The sequence below is a fragment of the Cherax quadricarinatus genome, unplaced genomic scaffold, assembly GCF_038502225.1.
Source record: "Cherax quadricarinatus isolate ZL_2023a unplaced genomic scaffold, ASM3850222v1 Contig4040, whole genome shotgun sequence".
Classification (NCBI taxonomy): Eukaryota; Metazoa; Arthropoda; class Malacostraca; order Decapoda; family Parastacidae; genus Cherax; species Cherax quadricarinatus.
Window position 1 is genome coordinate 19,521 of NW_027199066.1, and position 16,688 is coordinate 36,208.

General features: G+C 40.2%; 1 protein-coding gene across 1 annotated transcript; it reads right to left on the bottom strand.

Annotated features, from left to right (window-relative positions):
• Positions 1 to 1,698: 1,698 nt before the first annotated feature.
• On the bottom strand, positions 1,699 to 16,688 carry Hacd1 (3-hydroxyacyl-CoA dehydratase 1; the record flags this gene model as incomplete). Its single annotated transcript, XM_070081758.1, is given in 6 exon segments — positions 1,699 to 3,909; positions 5,768 to 5,946; positions 6,587 to 6,692; positions 7,343 to 7,466; positions 8,583 to 8,703; positions 16,347 to 16,688. Coding segments are annotated over 6 exon segments (690 nt in total). The 3' UTR covers positions 1,699 to 3,832.

Genomic DNA, 16,688 nt, shown 5'->3' on the forward strand with positions numbered 1-16,688 from the left:
AGTTCTGTGGTGGGTTATATATCACTGCAATGACTACCTTATGTGGATCATGGTGTATGTATTTGGAAGGGCATGTAAAAGGAAATTAAAAAAAAAAAAAGGTGATGAGAATAACAAAAAATGCAAGGTAATGATTGATTGAATATTAGAGCAGAGGGAGGAAGGGAATGTATTTAGGTATTTGGAAGTAGACATGTCAGCAGATAGGTCTATGAAAGAGGTGGTGAATTGTAGAATACTATATGAGGAGGAGGAGGTAGGAGTGCTGAAGTAACTGTAGAAACTAAATTTACCTATCAAGGCAAAAAAAGGAGATGTACCAGAGTACTGTAATAATAACTTTTATATCAATGCGAGGAATAGCTTTTGAATGCTGCAACAAGGCAGTGGCTAGAGGCAGCAGAGATGTCATGTTTGAAAGCAATGTGTGGTGTGAATATCATGCAGAGAATTCAGTGCTTATAAATTAAGAGGCTGAGGTGGTCTGAGCATATAGAGAGGATGTATTAATCCTAGGGTAGAAGGTATGGGGTCATTCCAGGAACAGTTGGAGGGAGACAGTAAAAGCTTACGAGTATGTGGCTTGAGCAACCAGCAGGCTTGTGTGAGCATGCTAAGATAGGAATGAATTCAGAAAAATGGTTTTTAATGGATGTGTTTTTTGGAATATAAGCAAGGTAAATTTTATGAAGGGATTCAGGGAAACTAGTTAGCCAGACTTCAGTCCCAGAGGTGGGGATAGCAGTGCCTGTTCTCTGGAGGGGGGTGGGGATGTTGCAGTACGAGGGTAATCTGATTATGTCAGCACACTTCTAGAAAGATTGAATGATGGTGAATGAGTTTTCTTATTTGGGTTAACCTGTCTTGGCAGGAGATGACAGTTAAAAAAATACTGTACTGTATACCTATTTAAACTTGATAGCTATTTCCCACCAAACCAGGGTGACAAAACCATTTGCTTACGCTCACTTATCACACCTAAATTCATTCAGTCGCAGTCTCTAGAGAAGTTTGCTGACATCACAATCAGATTACCCTCCGACTGCAACATCCCTACCCATCCTTCAGAGTGCAGCACTTCGTTTCCCACCTCCAGGACTCGAATCCAGCTAACCAGTTTTCCTGAATTCCTCCATACAAGTTAACCTGCTCACACTCCAACAGCATGTTTATTAAAACTCACTTGTGTCCATGCCCTCTTATTTAACATGCTTATACAAGCCTGCTGGCTTGGGGAATAAGAAAAAATAAATTTCAATCTAGGAAAAGAAAAAGTCTAATTCCTTGATCAGGAGCATCTCACCAATATCAAGGTGCCCTGAGAGGATGCACAACATAATTAGATGCACTGAAAGCAATGACACCAACTTATTAAGTTATTTCCACAATAATTTGGCAGAAACAATGAGTAAAGTGGCTACACACCATAGTAAATGCTTAATGCAAGGAAATAAACAATTTGAATTTGAATGTAAATGAAGTTGGTTGAAAAAATCAGATCTTTTTACCCACTTCACAATGATTTTCTAAATTACAAAATTATGATAATTATGAATGACAAATTACAAAATTATGATAATTATGACTGACAAAAATTACCAGACTACAAAATGAAGACAAACAGCATATGAAACCATAATAACCATTAGATTACAAAGATCATCTTCCAAAGAATAATGTAACATTAAGAAGCATTCAAAGATTTACTTTCTTTTACTAATAAAAATTAACAATACAAATGTTACAATACTTAATATTATTATTATTATTACAACAATCAAAACTAAGCACTAAACCCACAAGGGTCACACCATATTTAATAATGAGGAATGATAGCAAGATGACAGATCCACATCCCTAATTTATAAAAATTAAAGCCCCATCATTTAAGACTTCACGAGAGGGTCCAAACACAATTTAGTACAGTACAATATATACAGTTGACCCTTGAACAACATGGGTTTGAACTGTGTTGGGTCCACTTATACGTGGATTTTTATTTCCAATAAATATAGCATTGGAAAATTTTTTGGAGGTTTGCAACCGAAAAAGTTAAGAAAAACTTAGGCATGTCATGAATGCACAAAATATATGTAGATGCTAGACTATTTTATCATTTACTACCATGAAATATACACAAATCTATTAAAAACTTAAAATTTATCAAAACTTATGCACACAAACAATTACAGATAGTACATATTCCATTCGCAGAAATGTAAACCAACGTGAAGTTGCAAAAATATAATGTAATATATTTATTACTGCATGATGGTAGGATTGCTGGTGTCTTTTTTCTGTCTCATAAACATGCAAGATTTCAGGTACGTCTTGCTACTTCTACTTACACTTAAGTCACACTACACATACATGTACAAGCATATATATACACACCCTGCTGGGTTTTCTTCTATTTTCTTACTAGTTCTTGTTCTTGTTCATTTCCTCTTACCTCCTTGGGGAAGTGGAACAGAATTCTTCCTCTGTAAGCCATGCGTGTTGTAAGAGGACTAAAATGCCAGGAGCAAGGGACTAGTAACACCCCCTCCTGTATATATGTATTACTAAATGTAAAAGGAGAAACTTTCGTTTTTCCTTTTGGGCCACCCCGCCTCGGTGGGATACAGCTGGTGTGTTGAAAGAAAGATTTATTATTATTATTATAATCATAACTAAGCACTAAACTCAAAGGTCAATAATATAAATATATAATAATAGTATATTATTACAGATCATACACATTCCATTAGCAGCCAAGAGAAATGTAAACATAAATAAAGATGCAATATTAAATCATAAATATGAATTTCTCTTTTACATTATCTTTTCATTTTTGATGTCTAGTGCTTTGTGTCGTAAGACAATACTGATGTAGGTACTGACAGATATGTGATTCACCTTGTAAACAGAAGACAACTTATGGTATCGATAAATACAGTACATTACTGAAAATGTATTTTCTCTTCCTTGAGTTTTTCTTAACATTTTCATTCTCAAAATTACTTTATTGTAATACAGTATATAACACATTTAACATACAAAACATACATTAATCATCTGTTTATGTTATCAGTAAGGCTTCTGGTCAACAGTAGAGGAGTCAAAAGTTATACGTGGATTTTTGACTGTGCAGGGAGTTGGCGCCTCTAACCCCCATGTTGTCCATGGGTCAACTGTATATGTAATATACTGTACACACATACATATATAATATGCTAAAAAAATACACAGGTAACCTGCAGTTAGGAAAGGGAAACTTAATGACAACATTTTGATCTAAGCTAGACTGAAAAGTCAAATTTTCCTCTCATACCTTGGGTATGAGTATGGGTATGGGTTGTGTATTGTTCCTGCCATGGTATTGTGACTTTTTATTCTTTATAATATGCTAATTCTGTACTTTTTCATTTTTTTTGTAATGGACAATACACAAAAAGCTTCTCGCTAGCCTACCAGTACTGTGTGGCATTCACAACTGTGGGTATTTACAAAAATTTACTAAAATTATGCACACTCATGAATGAACTCATCTATTTTGCTTTACATATCTTCTGAATGAAATTACTGTTACTGTAATACACTTGCAACTGATTCTGAGGGAATTTTTTTTATCCTCTTTTTTTTTTTTTTTTTTGGATTGCCTAATCTTCCAGGCTTATGCTGTCAAAGGTCCACAGGGCTACATAATTATCCTTCATGAACATGTCAACAAAATCTTTCTTCATATACACAATTACTATGCTATGCACTACACTTGATTTTGCAGCATGTACACATGCATACAACACAAACTTTCAAAAATTTACCAAGTTAAAGACAATCCCAAATTTTCTTATTCCCTCTTCTTTTGTGTGTTGCCAAGAACCTTATGCCTGAGGGCAAACATGTGCATATAAAGCATTGGGAAACCTGTAAAAGAAAAAAATGAAGCATTACATAATAAGCAGCAACTATGTACTATACATACTTTGCTACATTCCATTTTTCAATATTTAAGAATATGCTTTTAAAACCAGGAACACTACAGGTATTTCAAATGCAGATTTGGAAATTTATTAAAACTATGCTAGATTAACAAACAAAACTACTAAAAACACTCTTACAAAAGCACGAAACTGTAATTCAACTGTTTCATAGTCTTGCATTATCATTTGAAGTCTGGCTAGCATCATTTCTCCACAAGACCACAAAGATTTTATTTCTGGCATTTATTTTCCCTTAAGGTTATTATTAGATAAAAAATTTATTTGCTTTTCATTCCAAGAAAAAACTTGCAACAATGAATTGAATGGGATAAATTCAGATTTTTAAAGGATATAGGAAAGAACAGATTTGTCAACAGCTGTAGATGAGTGGAACAATCTGCTATATAAGACCATTGTAGCTATCACATAGGGAAGCTATAAAAATAGCTGGACAAATATATGAGTGGGAAAAGGTTGGGTTTGAACAGTAACTGACTAGTTTTGTCAAGTGTTCTTACTAAGCACTGTATAACCTTTGTGGGTTTAGTGCTTAGTTATGATTATAATGATAATAATTGTTCTTACTCTGTATTTATCACATTATTTTGAGTGTTTTCCATTAATATATCTGATCTCTGGATATGAAGTGTCACTTGAGGAATACTAGAGATACTAAGAAAAATAAGTGTGAATCCATAACAATGTTGAAGAAAATTGAAGCTTTGGATATGTTTTGAGGTAGTGCATGTGTTATGAAAATTGTTCATAAGTTGTGTGAGAGTAATCCATTTGTACAATTAAAAATGAGAATAAAATAACAAGACTGCATTAAGTAGTATAGATTGTCACCTGCCCAACTTCACCTCTGAAATATTAGAACAAATCCTCTGTAAAACAGTAAATCCCATTATCACATGATAACAAGAAGTCATTGCACCTATCATTATTACTACCATGGGCCAGTAGACCTACTGCAGTGCTCATCTGTTCTTTACTTCAACCCTGCACCTCACCACGTTCCCTCTACATACCCTTGTATGTAGAGGAAACGTGTATTATTTGTATTGGTTTGAAAAGCTCCTGGAAAGTGAAATGCAGCCATGTGTCACTGTTGCTTTTAAGTCGTTTTACTGAACATACTTTATTCTTGTTTTCTTCAGTATTGGGATTACAATTTATAAATTTCAACCTTTCAGAAATATTTTTTTTTTAAAACATCAGCTATTTCCCACCGAGGCAGGGCGACCCAAAAAGAAAAAAAAACTTTCATCATCGTTCAACACTTTCACCATCATTCATACAAAATCACCGTCTTTGCAGAGGCGCTCAGATACAACAGTTTAGATGTCCATCCAAACAGAAATATTACCCATGAATAAGTCAACCACCTAATTTTGCCTACAAAATTTGTCTTTGAACCACAACTTATACTCGAGTGTATATGGTAGGTTATACGTATTTCAGTAATGCTTTACTACAGAAGAATATTAAAATGACTTATTTGCTAAATTTGGAGGTGTTGGGAGTGTAACCCTATTTTTCCTGTGTTCTTCACTTCATGCAACACTTTTACATTAGGCAACAATTTTCAAGAATATAGCCATTGTGTTAATGAGAGTTTAATATGCGTATCTTTAACCACCTTGGCCATTTCCTACCAAGGTAGGGCAACCCAAGGAAGAAAACACATTCATTACCATTCACTATCTGTGCAACTCTGTCTTGCCAGAATTGCACAGATCACAATTTGAGGCATACTAAGAACCAATGAAAACTATCAGTACACAAAACAATGATCTTACATGGTATGTACAAAAGGACAAAGATGATCAGTGCGTAGTAGAAATCAAAGCTGAAGTTTAAGGCATTAGGAAAGGTGATGGAGTACACTCTTGTACGAGCTGCATCAGGAAAGGCTGCATACACACACAACAGCTCCCCTGTAACGCCTACTGGGTACAACACAATAAACAGGGTGTACCTGTAAGGTCATCAGAATTTTAAACATCACAGTGATAAAAGATTAACAAAAATCTACGTAATCTTACAAAACATCTAGTGTTTAGGGGCTTTACCCTACTATGGCAAAACATCTTTTACTCAGATCTATTTTCTTTAACTTAGTTGTATAACATTATGTTTGACTTGTGACATTATAATGACATAATTGTAAACAACTTACTGAAAGGAGTGGGGGATATGAATCCATGGTAAGTCAATCCTAAGTCTAGCAAGCCAATACACTATCCACTGTCATCTAAATAAGATTTATTCAAGTAGTTGTATTTCTATACACTAACATGGTTAGCAGGTATACTCCAGGCATGGGTCCCACTGACCATAAATGCAGATTTTTAGATGAAGCTCACATTAGCAGGGCTGTGGTAAGCTCCAGCTCAACTCTTTTCAAAGACATTATGAATGATGAAATTATAATGAAAATTGTAAACAACTTGCTAATGGGGGTGGACTTGTCATGGTTTGGAACCCCATTACACTCAAGGAGCTGTTTACAATTGTGTAATTACGATTTCACGAGTCGTTCACAAAGCTCTGAAGGGACTTGAGCTAGAACTTGTCACATGTAGTTTAATTTATGCATTAAATAAAAAACAGAATACCTAAGAAATGTGAGGATGTGTGGAACTTGCTTGAGAATGTTGAGGAAATAGAAGGAGTATCTGATCACTTCTGTCACACTCCAAGCAACCAGTAACAAGGGCAGACCTGAGAATGTTAATTTGCAAGGTACACAAAGGGAATAAAAATAAATTTTTATTTATAATTTACTATTATTATTTGTTCATTACACAATTTAATAAACTATAAATATTAAATAGTCATTCAATAATTTCTAGCATGCTAGCTGTCTCCCACTATGGTAGGGTGACCCAAGAAAAGGAAACACATTACCCATCACTTATACAATAGCTGTCTTGCCAAAAGTATGCAGACATCACAATTCATATTGCCCTGCTTGAACGCTGATAGCATATGATGCCATATAAACCCTTTCTACAACTTGTCTTTCTCAGACTCATCTGACAACATCAGTAAAGACTGAAAATAAATGTGTACAAAACTATGAAGAAGTTTTGTGCCCATTTATTTTGTATCTTTACAGTGTTCATCTCTACCATTTTCTCGTGTGTGTGCATGATAATGACAGTCCTCATTCTTTCCACGGATTCCAGTTTCCTAATGAATCTAAGTGCCAATAGCAGTAATTGCAAAATCCCTGATAAAATATTGCACACCATACATTTATCTGTAACATGAGAATTTTTTAACACTTTGAAAGTACAGTACTTAAAATATCTGAAGAATCTATTTGCTCACCCTCTTAAGGAAGAAAAGTCCATAGAAAGAAATATTACCTAAGCTAGTGTGAGTTCCCTTAAAGGTGTACAGGACAGGCCACAGTACCATGAGCCGTGAAAATACTTGAGGCACCACCATTATGACACTGGATGGGACCAAGCCCACAGCAGCATGCACAATCTGTAGTAAATTATTTCTGTTAGTATTTTTTTTAACACACCAGCCATGTCTCATCAAGGAAGGTGACCCACAAAATGTAAACCCATTCACTTTCACTCATTCAGAAAGCTGTCTTTTCAGAGATGTGCAGACATCACAGTTAAAAATGACCCTCATTTATAATACTGTTAGTATTATAAAGCACAAAAAGCTTCAGCTATGATTTCACTACTTTTTCAATCACTTGCTCACCATATTGCCCTCCCTCGCCCCTCCTGCTGTCTTCCCCTTCCCTTTTTCCTATCTCTTTCCCTTCCTCTTTTGCATCCTTCAAATTTTCGTCTCTGAGTAAAAAGTATCAAGTGAAACTCCAAAGTGAATTTAATGTACTTATAACTGCTTAGTTATTTATTTCTAATATATAAAAAGTTACAGTATTAATATCATTGTTAATCCAATGCCATCTTTATAAATGTTCAGCTAATTTAACACTTCACTACTATTATGGTAATACGAACTTCCAGTTATTATGATTAGTTTATTGTCATATTACAGATATATTCATAAACATAATAAAACAATTCTAAGTTCATTAGTCAGAAATGGGATGCTGAATTCCTATGCATTTTGCCTGCTCAAACTCCACCATCCTAGCAATGTAACTCAGCATCAAGGGATTTCCAACTTCTGAAACCAGTAACAGTCACAGTTTAAACAAGTTTTTGTTTACCTCAAACTAGTTTTTATACACCTCCTAATACGAAACAGAGAGCATCTTTTCTTTCTTTTTTTTTTTTTTGGTCTGGATCTGGAACAAAAAACTGTAAATGTCACTTGAAAGTGACCGAATTGATTAGAATTCACACACTTCAAATTTTTAGTATCACATGATTAATACATACTCTAACATGTACTATTTTTTTTTCAATACAGATGTACAGGTAAATGATTCATTTTTTACTGAACTGCTATGAACATCATAAATACAGCAGTCACTGGTAGATAGTCATTCCTACAATTACTGTAGTACATCACTTAGTGCAATAAATACAGAGTATAATGTAATGTGTAATGTAATGTCTATTAATAAATGCTTGTAGAATGTGCAACAGAAATAGGTAAACATGTTAGGCTTACCTCCAAAACAGCAAGAGTTTGAGCAATCATAAGTACTGAGCTAGTGCTCTCCCATAGTCCTTTCAAATTTCCTCCTTCATATATCAAATGATGTGTTGTCTGGATTAAAACAATGAGCCACCTGTAGTAAGTACTGATTAATTAATGGTTTGCCCCTGTATGTTAGTCATCATAACTGAAACAATCACATTGAACCTTTTATCCATTGTTGACAGGAATATAATTGAATCATTGCTTTTCACAAAAGCATTTTAGAATATAAATACGTATATCTTTGTATTATACAAATTTTGATTCATTTATAATTAATATTCTACTGTAAGAAGAGAGAGAGAATAATTACTTTCCTACTGTACAACTATGATATGCTATTTCTTAGTATTAAGTAGAATGTAAGCCTATAATGTTAAGTTGGCCCATAATGCCAAGGCATAATAGAGGCTCTCTTTGCATTGCATCCCACTATTGTATATACACAATCTCAATGTACTGTTTGCAAAGACATTAAATAAATAAATAAATTAATAAATCTATGGCAAAATAGCAAGAGCCATTACACTAGTATCACATGGAAATATAAACACATATGCAGTATAATGTGATCCTTTATTGACTACGTTTCGCCCACACAGTGGGCTTTTTCAAGTCACAAACAGAACTACCTGGGGTGGAAGGAACGCGAGTATTTATAGTCAGGTTCAGAATGCTGAGGTCAGGTGGAGAATGCTGCATCTGATGATGTACCGAGTGGGGTTATAGAGTCTAAAATCTTGGGTAGCTTGGAAAGGAGATTGGACAAGTTTGTGAGCAGACCTTCTACAGTGTTCTTATGTGGGATAGCGATGAAGAAGTTTCTTGGCAAGTGGTTCAGCTATATATAGCCAAGAAACTTCTTCAGCTATCCCACATAAGAACACTGTAGAAGGTCTGCTCACAAACTTATCCAAATATTATTATTATTATTATAATCAAAAAGAAGCGCTAAGCCACAAGGGCTATACAGCGCTGCAGGGTAGGGAAGGAAGCAAGGGAATTGGATGGCAGAAGGGAGGGGGGATGATCAGCAGGTTACAGAAAACAGCGGGGCAGGGGATAGTACGGGGGTAGAGGGTAGCAAGAGATACAAGTAGAAAGGGCTGAAAGTATCAGAATTTGTGAAGTAAGTCAGTCGTTGTCAAAAAGTCAATGAGAGAGTCCGGATGAAAGGTGGGTCCATCAGCGAGAAGGGAAGGTAAAGAGAGAGCAGCGGGGCGAAGACGACGACAGAGGTAAATTCTGCGTGCTCGTTGATAAAGTGGGCAGTCCAACAGAATGTGGCTGACTGATAATGGAGCTTGGCAATTCTCACAGAGAGGAGCAAGACGCCTCTCCATGAGATATCCATGAGTAAGACGAGTATGGCCAATGCGAAGACGGGAGAGAGTAGTCTCCCAACCTCGACACTGGTGATAAGAAGACGGCCAGTAACCTATACTCGGTTTAATAGACTGAAGTTTGTTGCCGAGCATAGTAGACCAACGTTGTTGCCAACGGGTGTGAAGGTGGGAAGATATTACAGCAAAATAGTCCGTACATGGAATACCTCTATAAGAAACTGGTAGGTCATGTACTGCTGACCGCGCAGCAGTGTCTGCCTGTTCATTGCCCTGTACGTCAACATGACCAGGGACCCAACAAAAAACAATATCTTTATGCTTAGTAAAGATGCGGCGTAGCCAAAGTTGGATACGGAGGACTAAGGGGTGAGGTGTATCAAATTTTTGTATAGCCTGTAAAGCACTAAGGGAGTCTGAGACAACCACAAATGATGACACAGGCATAGATGCAATACGGATAAGTGCTGTAAGGATGGCATATAATTCAGCAGTAAAAATACTAGCTGAAGATAGTAAATGCCCTTGTACGACGCTGTCCGGAAACACTGCTGCGAATCCTACGCCGTCAGAAGACTTAGAGCCATCTGTGTACACAGCAATGGCATGAGAATGAGAGTGAAAGTGGTCAAGAAAAAGAGAGCGGGAAGCGACCGTAGACAGTTGGGCTTTCGAGCAAGGGAGGGAGAAAGAACAGACTCGAACAGCTGGAACTTCCCAGGGGGGTAGGGAAAAGTGAGATGCTACATGTACATAGAAAGGTGGTAGTTGAAGAGAAGACAAGAGCGAATGAAGGCGAAGAGAGAAGGGACGGAGTAAGCAGGGGCGGCGAACAAATAAAGAATGTCTACTAATATCAGTGACCATTCTATAAATGGAAGGATTGCGGAGATCATGAGAGCGTACATAGTAGCGCAGGCAATGGGCATCACGGCGATCGGATAAGGATGGAACGTTCGCTTCTGCATAGAGGCTTTCGACAGGGGAAGAGCGAAAAGCACCAAGGCATAAACGTAATCCTTGGTGATGAATGGGGTTAAGGCTAGAGAGAGTAGCAGGAGATGCCGCTGAATAGATCTGGTCACCATAATCAAGTTTCGATAAAATAAGGGTGGAATGTAGGTGAAGGAGGGTTCGACGATCAGCTCCCCACGAAAGATGAGCAAGGGTTTTAAGAAGGTTCAGCCGGCTGTGACAAGTTGCCTTCAGAGAGGTAATGTGAGGTTTCCAGGATAACCTACGATCAAAGAGGAGGCCCAGAAACTTGACTGTATCACGTTCAGGGATACGTGAGCCATAGAGGTACAAAGGATGATCAGAGATGACAGAGCGTCTAGTGAAAGTGATTTGGTGGGTTTTAGTGCTGGAAAATTTAAACCCATGTGTGGTGGCCCAATTGGAAACACGGTCGACTGCATGCTGGAGAGAAACTGTAAGGAGGTGACAGTCAGCGCCTGCACAGGCAATAGCGAAGTCATCAACATAGAGTGATGACCAAATATTTGATGGAAGACTAGAGGCCAAATCATTAATAGCAAGGAGAAAAAGTGTTGTGCTCAGAACACATCCCTGGGGGACACCTTCAGCTTGGATAAAGTCCGGGGAGAGCACATTATTAACCCGAACACGGAAATGCCTGTCAGTTAAAAAGTTCTTAAGGAAGGATGGTAGATTGCCTCGAAGGCCTAAGGAGTGGGCTTGGGCTAAAATATTATACCTCCAAGTTGTGTCATATGCCTTCTCAAGGTCAAAAAATATGGCAATAACTGAGTGGTTATTCGCAAAGGCATTACGAACATACGTATCCAAGCGCAGTAAGGGGTCTATGGTAGAACGTCCCTTACGAAAGCCATATTGACGAGTGGAGAGACTGTTGTGTGTCTCTAAATACCACACTAAACGTCTATTTACTAGACGTTCCATTACTTTGCAAACTGCACTGGTAAGAGCAATGGGACGATAGTGGGAGGTTTCATGTCCCGTAGTGCCTGGTTTGCGGAAAGGGAGAACAATGGCGGATTTCCACAGCTGTGGAAGAACTCCTTGTGACCAAATAAGATTGTAAAGGCGTAATAGGACTGCAAGGGCTGACTGATGTAAATGTTGTAGCATACGAATATGAATGTCGTCGGGCCCAGCTGCCGATGATCGACAAGCTGAGAGTGTTGCCTCCAGTTCTTGAAGTGTAAAAGGCACATTATACTGTTCTTCTCTGAGAGAAGAAAAGTCCAAGGGTGCTAACTCTCTGGCAGACTTTGAGGAAAGAAATGAGGGGCATAGATGGAGTCCCTGAGAAATACGGACCAGATGATTGCCAATTTCATTGGCAACATCTAGTGGGTTTGCTATATCAACACCGGCAACCCGCAGAACAGGAGCCGGGTCAGGAGAATATTTACCACTCAGTTTTCGTACTTTTTTCCAGACTGCACTCATAGAGGAAGCAGAGGTGATGGTGGAGACATAATCTCGCCAGCAAGTGCGTTTAGCGTCACGGATGACACGGCGAGCGATCGCACGCTTCTGTTTAAAATCAAGGAGTCGCTCTGTGGTTCTATTGTACCGGTACCTGCCCCATGCAGCGCGTTTCAAACGTACTGCACGAGCACAAGCAGGAGACCACCAAGGCACGCATTTCTGAGAATGCCTGCCCGAAGTTTGGGGTATAGAATGAGAAGCTGCGGTGAAAACGGAGGACGAGAAGAGGTGTAAAAGCTCATCGATGGAGGACGAAGAAGGAACCTCTTTAAAAACAGTCAGGTGTGAGTAAAGGTTCCAATTTGCCCGATTAAATTGCCAGCGTGGGGTGCGAAGAGGTGGCGAATATGAAGGGGAAGTAAGAATGATTGGGAAATGATCACTGTCATGTAAGTCCGGGAGAACAGACCAAGTAAAGTCTAATGCGGCGGAGGAAGAGCAAACTGAGAGATCGATGCAAGAGAGAGTATGAGTCCGAGGATCAAAATGGGTGTGAGTACCTGTATTTAAAACATGGAGGGGGTGGGTGGCAAGAAAAGCCTCTAACTGAATTCCACGGGAATCACAGTGAGACCCTCCCCAGAGGAAATGGTGGGCATTAAAATCACCAAGTAACAGAATCGGTGGCGGTAATGACGAAACAAGGAAGGCAAAATCCGGAATAGATAATGCCCGAGAAGGAGAGAGATATAAAGAACAGAGCGTATACCACCTATGTAAGTGGATACGGGCTGCTGTGTAATGCAGCGAAGTATGAACAAATAGCTGATGGTACGGAATATCAGTGCGGAGAAGAAGGGCACTTTCATTAAAGGTCCCATCAGGAAAAGGATCTGAAGAATACAATAAATTATAGCCTGAGATGTGAGAAATAACAGCAGAGTGTAATTTTGGTTCCTGTAAGCAAACACCAACAGGGGCAAACTGGGAGAGTAACATCTGAAGCTCACCCCGATTACCCCTGAGGCCGCGTATATTCCACTGTAAAAAGGCCATGATTGGCAATGATAAAGATACTTGAAATCCGCAGGTAAGGGTTCCTACGGACTAGAAGGGTTAGAAAAGTCCACATGCGGAGGCAGTGGAAAATGTTCAAGCAGCGAAGGAACGGTGCGCTGTGAAGAAAGGAGTTGCGCAGATGGAGCAGAGGAGAGAGAAAGAGCGGAAGGTGGATCAGTGTCCATTGATGGTTTGGTCTCTGCAATATATTCAGAGATTGCTTCAAGTGTTTCGGAATTCAGAGATGTCGTATGGGAGACAATATTGGGAATGGTAGGGGGAGGATGAGTAAAGATTGGAACTGTATTGGACTGTACCAAGGTAGGGGGGGGCGAAAGGGTGGAGGGAACTGGAGAAGCGTGGCAGGGGACAGAAGAGACAGGAACCTGGGAGGTGGCAGAAGAGGAAGAAACTTGGGAGGGAACAGGGGAGGAAGGTACATTACGAGGAGGAGGGTGAACCTCTGCACTTGTAACTGAGCCAGTGAGAGGGGAAGAACTAGGGACAGAGACAGGGAGGGTAAAATGAGGAGGTGGAAGATGGGTAGGAGGTGTTACCGGACCTTTTTTTGACTTTTGAGAAGTAGAGGGACGATTGGGAAGAGGTGTCGTACGAGGTCTCGTCGATACTGAGGCTTGTAAGAGAGAACTCGAAGAAGCGAGATTAGACTGAGGCGTTGAAGTAGGGACGTCTGAGCCGAGGACAGCAAAAGGATTAGATACAGGAGTGATTATGGGAGAGGTAACCACAGAGGTGGGTGTAGAAGATGGGATACCAGAAGTGGGGGGACGTTTTGAAACACGGGAATAAGAAACACGTGGGAGTCTCCCTTGGAGGCGGAGATGAGAAACTGCCATGGCATAAGGGAGACCTTCTGTCTCTTTGAGGTAACGGATTTCCCGCTCGTTTAAATAGACCTGACAACGGCGAGAGTACGAAGGGTGAGCCTCATGACAGTTAAGGCAAGAGGGAGATCGATTGCAAGACGTATTAGAATGGTCATCGGCACCACAGACTGGGCATTCGGCGATAGATCTGCAATATTTCGCTGGATGGCCAAATCGCCAGCAATTTCTACACTGTTGTGGTGTAGGGATCACCTTTCGAACTTGTAACCGATGTCCTGCTATATAAACTGAGGATGGGAGTTCTCGGCTGTCAAAAGTTAAACGAGCCACATTGCTAGGGTATCGTCTCCGCCCACGGGCAGGAAGAACGTAAGTGTCTACCTTGAGGATTGGGAGATCTTGGAGTTCCAGCTGTTCTAGAATGTCGGTGCCACATGTCTGGAAATTTTGTTGAACTATGGTATGGGGCAGAATAACGGTACCACTACAAGAATTGAGGGAATGATGTTTTTCAAGGGTGACAGGAACAGTATCTATATGGGAAAGACGAGAGAGCTCACGAGCCTGGGTAGCATTCTGTACGGTAATGATGCGCGTACCGCTCTTAAGAGCATGAAAAGAAATATCTTTACCAACATGGCGTAGGAGTGCCTTGCCAATACTATGGTCAGAAAGATAGGCAGTAGAGGAAGTTGGTCGTAAAGTGAAGAATTTAGTCCACTGTTCAGTCTGAAACTGAGCGTGGAAAGGTAGTGAAGGACGTGTCGATCGTTTCTGAGAAGAACGAGAAGGTGAAGGTGGAGAAGTATCATCAGCAGGTAATTGTCGTTGACGTTTAGGCGTGGGACCAGAGTTGGTCCGACGTGGAACGGGTCGGCGATTTGAAAATTGCCGCACCGTAGAGGGAGAGGCCGGAAGCATAGTCAGAGGAGAGCGAAGGTCTGATAAATCGAAGGAGTCAGTCGAGGCCTCAGTACCTGAAGCGGGTGAGGAAACAGCACCGGCAATAGGTACAGAGGCATGAGGAATGTCTGAAGAGTGGTCCAAAGACGAGGCGGGGTCAGAACGGGGTGCGGTATCAAGAAGGGGCCCGGGGGTACCAGGTTCATGGACTAGGGCTGCCATGGTTAGGTTACTTCTTTCTTTTTGTTTTTAAGAAAAAAAAAGAAAGAAGAAAAGAAAATAAAAATAAAAAAAAGAAAAAAAAAGGGGGGACCGGGGAGGGATAGTTCCTAGGAGGAATGAAAGGGCCAGAAATCTCCCTCCGCGCCCAAGAGGACTCGACACCGCTAGTAGCGCAGATGCAGCATGGAACCCGTGCCATACCCTACCCTTCATGCCAGTAAACCAGCAATCTGGGATAGCAACCTCACATCTGCCGAGCTACCTCGGTGGACAAAAGAGAGGGCGGCCGGATATCCGCCACAAAGCATACCTCCTTCAGCCACCACCCCCGGAATCCGAAAGGTGGCTTCCAGAGATACACCCGTCGCCCAAAAGACACCCAAAGCTACTCCGGGATACCGGAGAGGGATCGGGACATCCCTAGGCAATCCAGATTCCACGGCAAACTACGCCACCGCCAAGAAACCTCAACGGAATGGGATGGACCCCGGTGTCCTTTCCCCTACCTAGGAACTAGCGCGCCTGTGGGAGAAATCCCAAAGGACAAAAAGAGGAAGGGCAAAAGGGAGGAGTGGGGAGGAGGAGGAGGAAAGGAAAAAGGGGAGGATGGGGAGGATGGGATAGGGGAGGGGAGATTGGGGGGTAATTAGGTTCGGTCTGAGGAAGAAGACCGATAGGTCTAATTCCTCAGACCAAGAGCCTCTTCACCACGCCAAGGAGCCCCCCTTGAAGAGGTTCACATATGCATTACATCATGGAATAAGTTTACTGAGGCACAGGTACACAAATTAAATTATCATACATGGTGTAAATTACCAAGGATAACCCAAAAAAGTCAAACAAAGTGACTTACTTTTTCTTATGTATTTCCTGTACTTAATAAAAACTACTGGATAATTAAAAATATAATTAAAAAAACAAATCCACCTCCAGCTTCCTACCCAAGGGTTAAGAAGACATTGTAGAAGATGAGATATACATTCCCAGCAGAGCTTGGGTCCGAGATCTTCGTTTTGTTTGACATTTCAAGAATATGTGGCAGTGAAGAGAGCAGGTGACACTGTGGCAGCAGTGGAGAAAGTAGCTCAAGCAGGGAAGGCACCAGATCTTGCAACTCAAGCAGGGCCGCAGGGGCAGCACTGAGACAAGCAGCTCATGAAGCCTCAGCAGAGTACGATACACCAAGGTTAGACGATTGCGACGGTTCTAGAAACGTATAAACCTTATAACAATAAAAGGTAATATTAATAATAATAATGGTGCATCTTGTTCTTCCTATCCCC